General features: G+C 59.2%; 2 protein-coding genes across 3 annotated transcripts in view; both read left to right on the top strand.

Moving 5' to 3' along the window:
- Positions 1-6: 6 nt before the first annotated feature.
- Positions 7-2,637, top strand: SH2D5 (SH2 domain containing 5; the record flags this gene model as incomplete). The annotated part of the gene is made up of 5 exons (XM_040619371.1): positions 7-228; positions 390-564; positions 836-944; positions 1,422-1,581; positions 2,434-2,637. Coding segments are annotated over 5 exons (870 nt in total), but the record flags the coding sequence as incomplete, so codon positions are not given.
- A 3,373-nt stretch (positions 2,638-6,010) lies between these two features.
- Positions 6,011-10,299, top strand: part of KIF17 (kinesin family member 17) — a 43,570-nt gene continuing 39,281 nt past the window's right edge. For both annotated transcript variants that reach the window (XM_040645892.1, XM_040645891.1), the window contains exon 1: positions 6,011-6,241. In XM_040645892.1, the coding sequence (XP_040501826.1) occupies positions 6,011-6,241 (231 nt within the window). The remainder of the gene's footprint in view (positions 6,242-10,299) is intronic.

Raw genomic sequence — 10,299 nt, 5'->3', positions numbered from 1 at the left:
CTCTGCCGTTCCTTCCAGCTCGCTTACCTCTTGCAGCACCCAGAACAGCGGGCACAGCCCGAGCCCTGCCCGGGGTCTGCAGGGGACATGCCCCTGAAGCCACTGTCCAGCCCTGGGGGTCCCCCTGGCCTAGTACGGGAACCCTTCGGCCGTGATCAGCTCTCCCAGAATGTGCACGCCCTGGTCTCCTTCCGGCGGCTGCCGGCAGAGGGGCCTGCGGTCAGTGGGGTACGCAGCACCCCAGCCAGGGAATGGGCCGTGGAGAAGGGAACTGGGTGAGGGTTTGGGGGTCATGGGAGGGGAACACGGCACATTCGTGGGAGGGGCTTTGCCGCACCCGACATGGGCCTGAGTCCGCCTGCCCCTGTGGGCCCCTCTTGGTGCCTTAGAAGGAGCTGCCAGAGTCAGAAGGCCGTGGGGGCCCCCGCCATGCCCGCCTGGGGAATCCGTACTGCTCGCCCACGCTGGTGCGCAAGAAGGCCATCCGCAGCAAGGTGATCCGCTCTGGGGCCTACCGAGGCTGCACCTACGAGACTCAGCTGCAGCTGTCGGCTCGGGAGGCCTGTGAGTTGCAGGGGCGCAGGCCTGGGTGCACCCGTGTGGGTCAGCGGGCTGGGCCTGCGTGTCCACGTGAGTGGGCCTCCGGCTCTGCCCGCCGGGGCGGCCGGGGTGGCTGTACAGCCGTGGATGTGCTCCAGCCGGCCCGTGGCGGTGCGGGGGCTGCGCGGGGATGTATCTCGGCTGGGGGCCCTGGTGAGGAGACGCGCAGGGCGGGGGTGGGGTCCGGAGCGGTGCCACGGCCTCTCTCGCTCTGACCCCTGCCTGGTCTCCACAGTTCCTGCCGCGTGGGAGGCGTGGCCCCGGGGGCCTGGTGGCCCCTCGTGCCTGGTGGAGAGCGAGGGCAGCCTGACGGAGAACATCTGGGCCTTTGCTGGCATCTCCAGGTAGGAGGGGCCTGGCCTGGCTGGTGTGCGGCCCCTCGGGGTGGGCCGAGGAATGGACTGTGGGCTCCCCCAGGGCCCTGACGTGGGCACCGTCCTGGACGAGGGCAGCGCCATCCTGACCTTGGTGGCCCCGGGCCAGGGGCTTCCCCCACTGGGCCTGTTTTCTCGAATGTGAAATGGGGATGATCACAGGTCTGTGGAGAGGATCAAATGGGGTCATTCAGGGAGAGCTGGCAGCACCTCGCCTGTCACAGGGCAGCGGCTTCCTAACCGCCAGCTCTTCAAAACCGCCCGGGCTGCGTCTCGAAGCGGTCAGCAGTCAAGGACCCCTGAGACGCCCCTCAGGAAGGAAGTCTAAAACCTTCCCTTCGCGGAGGGCCTACTCTGGGTCAGGCCCCGTTTCCGGTTCTGCCCTCGCCCGGGGGAGCGACGTGAGGCCGGCGTCCCGCCCTCAGCCTCTCCCCGCGGCCCCCCCAGGCCCAGCGCCCTCGCCCTGCTGCGGAGAGACGTGCTTGGGGCCTTCCTGCTGTGGCCCGAGCCCGGCGCCAGCGGCCAGTGGTGCCTGTCGGTGCGGACGCAGTGCGGCGTGGTGCCCCACCAGGTCTTCCGGAACCACCTGGGCCGCTACTGCGTGGAGGTGAGCGCGCCGGCAGCCTGCTCCGCCCGGGCCCCGCCCCAGCCCCGCCCCGGGCCCGCAAGCCCCGCCCTTTCTAGCCCGAGGTCCGGAGCCGACTGGCCTCATCACGGTACCCCATTGGCTCTCTCTGGCCACACTCCTTATTTAACTAACCCTGCATCTAGTTTGTCGTTGGGCCTGCTGGTCCTGCCTTCGGGCCTGCAGAGGGGGCTTTTTTTTTTTTTTTAAGGTTTTATTTAATAATTATTTGATAGCGCGTGAGCACAAGTCGGGGGAGCAGCAGAGGGAGACGGAGAAACAGACCCCCCCACTAAGCAGGGAGCCGGGCGCTGGGCTTGATCCCAGGACCCTGAGATCATGACCTGAGCCTAAGACAGGAGCTTAATGGTTGGAGCTACTCAAGTGCCCCCAGACGGGCTTTTGGAGGGAACCTCCAGTAGTCTTGGGCCCAGGCCATGCTTCCCATTTCTACAGGAATCCCAGCTTTGAAAAGTGGTTTTCCCACACCCTAGCCCATCTTTTAGCCAAGCTGGAAACTGACTCAGAGGGGGCAGGCGCTGGCCTAAGTTCACCCAGCCTCCGGGCTTCCGGGTCTGGAGTCTTGGCCCGACCATACGTTTCCAGGCACTAGATGTGTGCCCTTCTACAGGCTGAATGGCTCAGTCCTGTCCAGGCTGGCAAGAGAGAGAGAGAGGAGACAGTGTCTGGCTATGCGTGAGCAGGACAGTGACCTCTCTGAGCTCAAATTTCCTCCCTTCTGAAGTGGGGCAGGATCCCTTGTGAGGGGTGGTGGGAGCGCAGAGCGGAGCCATGGGGGAGAAGAAGCTGGAGCTTCAGCCCTTTCCGCCCTAGCACCTGCCTGCCGAGTTTGCCAGCCTGGAGGCCCTGGTGGAGCACCACGCTGGGACTGAGCGCAGCCTCTTCTGCTCCCTCGACATGGGCCGTCTGAACCCCAGCTATGAAGAGCAGGACTGCGGGCCCGAGGGCAGACCCCCCCGGACACTGCGGCCCCTTGGCCATGCCAAGTCCGAGGCCGAGCTGCAGGGCCTGGGCTAGGAGGCTCGCCCCCTGGCCCTACCTCACCCTGGCTCCTGGGTCTCAACAGGCCGCCCTGCCCTTCTGCCACCCTGCTGGTCACCAGTTCCATCCAGTCACTCTGCCCCTTGGACCAGTCTTCCATCACTTCACTGCCTGTGGTAGGGGGAGCCCTGACATTGGGGATCACCGGTGGGTGGCGTCTCGTGAGATATGTGGCCTGCCAAGATTGTAGGAGGGGCAGGCGGAGCTCCAGGGTTCCATTCACTTGCTGGGTGACTTTGGATCCTTGTCTCTGGGCTTCACTTCACTCCTAGGAGGGAAGCTTTCTGAGGGGAGCAGGAAGGTTTGTTCATGAGGGATGTGGCCCTCTCCTAAGGAGGCCAGGCCTTGGGGCCCTGACCGGGAGTCTCCTGAGAGTACCTGACTGAGGTAGCCAGGCACAGGAGGGAGAGTTGTCTGGGGAGGCAGGAGTGAGTCCTCACCGTGGGCAAAGACTTGGGGGCGACCCACCCTGTCCAAGAGAGAAACAAAGAGAACTTGGAGGAGCTGACAGGCATGGTGGCTGGGCCGAGCTGCACCCAGGCCAACAGAGCACAGCCTATGTCTCACAGCATCCGATGTTAAGGGAGTCTTGCATTCAATTCTATGAGTTCCATTCATAGGAATGAGGCTTAGGGGGGCAGAGTTGGGCAGGATGAACAAAGAACCGTGCCCCCCCACAAGCCCGCACACAGGTGGACACCTGTGTGTAGAAAGGACGTGAGCCGACAAGGCAAAGAATCTCTGTGCTTCTTAGAAAGGCTGGTTTGTCTCCAGTCAAATCCACAGGGTTGTGATTCCTGCCCCCACACCCCCGAGGACCACCAAGACACACACACCCTACACACACACACGCACGCACGCACGCAGGCTCATTTCCTTTGTCCATTTGACTGGGGGGGCCGGTGATGAGCCACAGGCGTACGGGGTGACCAGGGTCTTATTCAACTCACCCTGCAGGCCAGTCTGGGTTTCGGGGCTCCCTGGGAAGCCACCTGATTCTGTCCCACTTCCCATAACGCGACACTGGCCATGGTTGTCAGGGGCCATCTCACCAGGCCTGCCCCACTGGGGATAGGGTCAGAGCAGAACCATCCAAAGGTGGAACTGATGTGAGGGGGCCCTGCCAGAGGGGCCTTGGCCTCAGCGGGCAGTGGGGGTACAGGGAAATGACTCTGGCCTAAGGCAGTGGCCCTGCAGTGACTGACAGATCCAGGTACACTGCCCCTTCATAATAAGTAAGCTCGAAAGACGGACACGAATACCGAATTATTTAGGGAGCAAGTTCACTTTGGATGAACTTCTATTCCCGAGGCAGAGGCCGAGTCACAAATCTGGGGGCTGCCCTCTCTCACATCTGGGAGTGGGGTGCGACTGTTCTGTGCCTTGAAAATGACGGATTTCTGACTCCTGGGAGGGAGAGGGGAGCCCTAATGGAAGAGAAAGAAGGGAGGCTCCGCAGGAGGTCAGGCCTGGGCTTCCAGGCCTTAGAGCCTCCTGCCCAGGAGATGGTCTGGGCTGGGGACCATGTCACTCTCCTCACAGGGGATAGCAGGGGCAGGAATCAGTCGTCTTTTGGGATTTCTTCTCACTGGAACTACAGCACTGAGTTTACACTGAATGGGAGTGGGAACTGGGACTCAGTTTACAACCATTTCCACCAGAACCCATGGTCCCTGGTCTCTCATGGGAGGCCTGGTCTCGCATTTCCCTGGCAAGGAGAGGGGTTTGCTGATACAGTGTCCAGAATTACGGCACCGAGACATGCGCTTAGGACCTGGTGACTGGCCCAGGCTGAGGCCAAAGCCTGCCTCTGTGAGATGGGTTGTGTTGAGCACCTCCTCCATGCAGACAAGGTTTCAGGAATGTTCTCAAAGCACTTTAACATTCCTTCACGCAGTATTCATCACGTGGTATGCATAGGGTAAGGTTTCTGACCCACGTGTGCAGATGCTTCAATGTCTTTTTTTTTTTTTAAGATTTTATTTATTTGTCAGAAAGAGGGGGAACACAAGCAGGGGGAGCGGCAGACAGAGGGAGAGGCAGGCTCCCCGCTGAGCAAGGAGCCTGATGCGGGACTCAGTCCCAGGACCCTGGGATCATGACCTGAGCCGAAGGCAGACGCTTAACCGACTGAGCCACCCAGGTGTCCTGCTTCAATGTCTTAATCATAGATCAGTTTTCTTTTTGTTCTAACCAGCACCACCTGAGTTACCAGCTCTCCTTACTGTGTGGACTTGAAACAAATAAAATGCATCTCTTCAGATTGTCTAGTACAGACTTTTCCTTTGAAAGGCACGGCCTTTGTCCAGTTCGCCCGTCTGGGTTTGCCAGCCACCCCTTGAGCCGGCGCTAAATGGCGAACCAGAGGGATCCTGTCCTCAGAAGCTCGGGATGTCGTGAAGGAATAGGGCCGGCAGATTTATTCAAATGATGTCTCTCCTGTTAAAACCTTCAGTGGGTATTTCTTGCAGGAAAATGACAGACGCTATTCTGGCTGGAGGGACTTGGGCTGAGCTGGGGATATCAGCCTGGCAACCTCTCCAGCCAAAAGACTTCGGCTCTCACAAGCAGTTTGTGTTGTTGTTGTTGTTGTTGTTGTTTAACCTGCGTCTTAGAAAAAATGCAGGCGGCATTAGAAGGAAGCTTTGCTCTGTCGGAGGCAGCCCTCCCCTGAGTCAGTAGAGGGATGTGGATAAAAGGCAGCACGGTACCTGTCGCCTTTCTCAGTAGCTCTCTAACTACAGCGTGAGGCCCCGCCTCCTGTATCTCTCCCCGGCCTAGCTGGGCAACCTCGGGCAAATTGCTTAACCTCTCTGAACTGGGCAGTGGGGATTAGAGGAGAGAGTTGACGCTCCCGCAAAACGGGCCGCCCCGGCCCACCAACAGGTAGGGGACGCTCCTGTGCGACTCTCTCAGCGGCTGGGTGCCGAGAACGCGCCGAACCCGCAGGAGCCGCCGGCTGTGACGCCACGGGCGTTGCCCGGCAACCGCGAACGCCGCGGCGGCGCGCGTGCCCGCGGGCGGCTGGGGAGGCTCCGGGGCCCGGGTTCTGCGGCGGCGCCTGCAGCGCGGATCCCCCACTGCCTTCTCCCCGGGCCGGGCCTCAGGGACGGGCGAGCCCGGGCGCGGGAGGAGGCGGCGGCCCCGGCTCCGGTCCTGCGACCCCCTCGCTGCGCCCCTCCTCCTCTCGGGACGCCCCCCCGAGGAGTCCCGGCCCCCGGCCGCGGCCCCGCCCCCGACGCGAGGCCCCACCCCCCGGCGCTGGCCCCGCCCCCCGACCCCGGCGGTCGCGAGTCTCGGCCGCGCCGCCCACGTCGGGCCGCGACCCGGGGACCTCCGCCGCGGCGCCATGGCCTCGGAGTCGGTGAAGGTGGTGGTGCGCTGCCGCCCCATGAACCAGCGGGAGCGAGAGCTGAACTGCCAGCCCGTGGTGACGGTGGACTCGGCGCGCGGCCAGTGCTTCATCCAGAACCCGGGCGCCGCCGACGAGCCGCCCAAGCAGTTCACCTTCGACGGCGCCTACTACGTGGACCACTTCACTGAGCAGATATACAACGAGATCGCCTACCCGCTGGTGGAGGTGAGGGCGCCCGGGGGGCCGCCGCCCGGGACTGGGCAGGCAGAGCTTGGGGCCACCTCAGGGGGCCTGAAGGGATGGCACTGACCCCCGAACTGGGCGGGAATGCCCTTCTGGAGGCAGTAGGTGGACACCCACAGGTTGGGCTGAAGTCTTTGTCTAGGCAGGAGACAGCTGGAACCCACCTACAACGTCCACATCCGGGTATACACGGTCCGCAAGGCCAAAGCTGGCCCTCGTCCCCCCCCCCCCTCCAGCTCCCTGCCCACAAGAACTCCAGCCTCCAAACTACTTGCCCTCCACCAGCATCTGAGAACTCGAGGACTTCTCTAAACGCTCTAGCCACCTCCCCCAGCCTCCTCCTCCTCCTGTCTTCCCAGCCCGTGGCCTCTGCTTTCTCCCCTCGCATTCAGATCCTCTCTCGTCCTCCCTCATACAGAGATCTCTGCTTCCCTCCTGCCTTTGTCTGGGAGGAATGGAAACCTTTTACCTTTGGTCTAACCCATCTTCATCTTCCGCTCAGCGGTCGAGTAACAAAGAGGCAACACCACTTCGTCACCCTTTATAGGGCTTTTGCTTTCCAGAGCACTCACACTAGGTTGCTTGTACACGGCACGGATGGGGAGACTGAGGCCCAGAAGAGGGAAACCTGCCCAAGCTCCCTGGTAGGTTTCTAGCAGAGGAGTGGCTGGAACTACGCCTCATGTCCTCTGGCCAAGGGCTCTTCCTTTGTACCAGCATCTCCCCAGCTGTTCAGCGAGCCACTAGTTAAGTGAGATGTCACAGGTTGTCCCAGGAAAAAAGGAAAAGGTTGGGAAATGCTGCGTACACCCTCCCTCGCTTGAAGCTTCACGAGGCACATTAAGATACCCGAGGCTCTGGGGAGCCCTGCGGTGAAGAAACTGATTTGGCTTCCTGAACTCGGTGTTTCCAAAATGCACTTTAGAACCTTTGTTGTTGTCACTTGCAGGCCAATTAACATCCTTCAGAGCACTGCCTTCGGCTGCCTCGTCTTCTAGCAAGGCTCAGTCAAAGCCCTTGAGACTGCTGAAGTGTTCTGAAGCCCAGAATGCCCCAGTGGTCAGGACCCAATGGAAATGATGCCGGGGGGACGAGGGCAGCCCTCCCTAGGTTGTGGTCCCAGACGCTGGGGATGGCCAGGCTGTCCCTCTGCTGTCCGGCACTCCCAGGCTGGAGGGGACCTGAGGGGCTGTGTCTGGTCCCCCTCCCCCTCCCCATTGGGTTCTTGAATGTCCCCCCAGTGTCAGGAGTTCACTCTTCCCAAAACAGCCCCTTTCCCCTTTGCTTCTTGGCTTCTAGAAGACCATTCTGCATGGTGAGTCAGAGTCTGTCCCTGAAGCTTTCAGCCACCTGCCCTGACTCTGTCCCTGAGGCCCTACAGACCTCCTCTGCTCCCTTGTCCAGGATTGGCCCCTTAGAGATTCCAAGATTTCAAGATTGGGTCCTCGTTGGTCTTGTCATGGGTTTCTGCCTCATCCTGGGAGTTATCCCCTGAGCACGCTTCCCTCATCAGGGTCCTCAGGAAACCCCAGCCCAGGGTGGGAAACACTAAGGACACAGTGGCCCTATCACATCTCCCCTCTGGTGCTTCCTCCTGTTCTGAGTTCCACCACTACTTGGGATTCTCTGCCAGACACCTGCTTCTGGACATCCCCTAGAGCCTTGAACTCCACACAACAGTTCATTTTCATTCATTCATCCATTCAGCTAGCAAGTAGCAGCTCCACACCAGACCCATCCTTGGCTTGGGGAGCACAGCCCTGAAGGAGGCGTGGACTCTGCCCTCCGGAGCTCATGGTCGGGGGGAGGAGCAGCTAAGCTAATAGCTATCATCCAAGGTGATGTAGGGGAGGAGAAACCTAGGGCACATTGGCGGCTAGAGAACCTGGGCTTGGAGGGCATGGGAAGGGAGCGGTAGGCTGGGAGGGCTTCCTGAAAGTGGTGAGGTTTAAGTTGAGACCTGAAGAATGAGAGGAGTAGGCCAGGTAAGAAGGTGGAGGAAAGGGCCTTCCAGGTGGAGCCTTGCATTTGACTCTGTGGACATGTATGGAGCTGGAGTCCTCACCCCTGCTGGGGAAACTGAGGCCAGGAGTCTCACAGAGAGTTAGGGGCGGTTTTGCTACCCAGCACAGTGCATGGTCCTGTGCTCCATCTTGCTTCCTCCCATTAAATGAGCAGCACGCAAAGCACGGCTCAGGTGGCTCTGAGCTGGGAGCAGTTAGGGCCAGGGGGCCATGTGTCTGCCCTGCGAGGCTCTCAGCCCACTTCCAGCCTCTCCCAGGGCTTCTGCCACTTCCACGGGGCCTCCCATCCAGGCCCTTGCCTTTGGGTCCCTATTGCACAAAGCCCCCAGCACTTCTGACCATCCCTTCCTGCTCTTTTCTTTCCTGCCTCTCCAGCCCTCAAATCCAGTCCCTATTCCTGATCTTCTCTGTCCCTGGGTGATCTCTTTGGCTTTCCTGGGTGCTGCCCACTCAGTATATTCTCGCCAGAACCCCTCACCTCTGCACCTGGCCCTCCACCTGGTCCCTGCAGTCTTTCCCAGCCGGTGACCTTGCCATCGGCCCCTTCTCCCAGCTTCACACCGTTGGCCTTCAAGTTGCCCCTGATGAGCTGCCCCCAGCCCACCCCCAGCCAGGTACCGCGGCTTCTACCATGCCCAGACATCGATGCAGTAGAGACCATGGGATTTGGTCCCTGGATGGGCCATTCAGCGGTTCGCTTGGGAAGGAGTAGAAGGGGGACATGAGGCAATTTAGGGCAGATACTCTTAAAAATTTTTTTAAGTGTATTTATTTATTTCAGAGAGAGAGAAAGCACGAGTGGGGGGAGAGGACGGAGGCGAGGGAGAGAAGCAGACTCACCACCGAGCACAGAGCCCCGATATGGGGCTCCATCCCAACACCCTGAGATCAGGACCTGAGCTGAAATCAGGAGTCGGACACTTGACCGACTGTGCCACCCAGGCGCCCCAGGACCGATGCTTTTTATTCAGTTGCAGTAGTTATGTGTTTAATGTAAAGTAGGAAAAATATTTCGCACATCCAACCTGTAATGCCATTTCATGGCAATTACTGCTGAGGATGACAGCAAGTTAAAAAGAGAGTCAGTTGGCCGTGATTTCCTGAAAGTCCGCTGGCCAGTGGTAGAGCAGGGAGACGTGCAGACCCGGGCGTGGGGGCGCGGAGAGGCCCACATTTCGGACCTATTCCACGGGCCAGCTCGTCCCTTGCGGGTCTGGAGGGATCACTTAATGGGTGAAACCTTTTTGAAATCTTATGTTTTGCCTTAGAAAGGCATGTAAAATTGTTTCCTACTTCGCTCCAGAACAATGCTGCTCTGTAGAACTTTCTGCAGTGAAGGAAGTGTTCCGTATCTGGGCTGCCCCTGGCCATACGTGGCAGGTGAGCCCTGGAACTGAGGCTAGCGCTACTGAAGACTGAATTTTGATTTTGTTTAAAGTCGAGTTAAATCTGAGTAACTACATGTGGCTGGTGGCCGCCACACTGAACAGCACAGCTGCAGAGCGACGATTTCCAGTAACGTGAGCACATACTTAAATGTTCTAGTAACCACAGTTTAGTTTTTATTTTATTAAGATACTTGTTTTATATATCTGATTTGTGATAGGTGTAATTTTTAAAATTTTTAATTTAGGGGCGCCTGGGTGGTTCAGTCGTTAAGCGTCTGCCTTTGGCTCAGGGCGTGATCCCGGTGTTCTGGGATCGAGCCCGCATCGGGCTCCTTTCCTGGGAGCCTGCTTCTTCCTCTCCCACTCTCCCTGCTTGTGTTCCCTCTCTCGCTGGCTCTCTCTCTCTCTGTCAAACAAACAAAATCTTAAATAAAATAAAATTTTTAATTTAATTTTTTTTAAATTTTTATTTTTTAGAGAAAGCGTGAGCAGGGGTGAAGGGCTATGGGAGCTGGAGAGAGAAAACCTTAAGCAGGCTCCATGCCCAGCACGGAGCCCAGTCTCACGACTCTGAGATCATTAGCTGATCTGAAACCCAGAGTCGGACGCTCAACCGACTGAACCCCCC

Source organism: Ursus maritimus, unplaced genomic scaffold, assembly GCF_017311325.1.
Source record: "Ursus maritimus isolate PB19 unplaced genomic scaffold, ASM1731132v1 scaffold_32, whole genome shotgun sequence".
Lineage (NCBI taxonomy): Eukaryota > Metazoa > Chordata > Mammalia > Carnivora > Ursidae > Ursus > Ursus maritimus.
The sequence above is the reverse complement of the archived record's forward strand: the minus strand, read 5'-3'. Positions and strand labels throughout refer to the sequence as shown.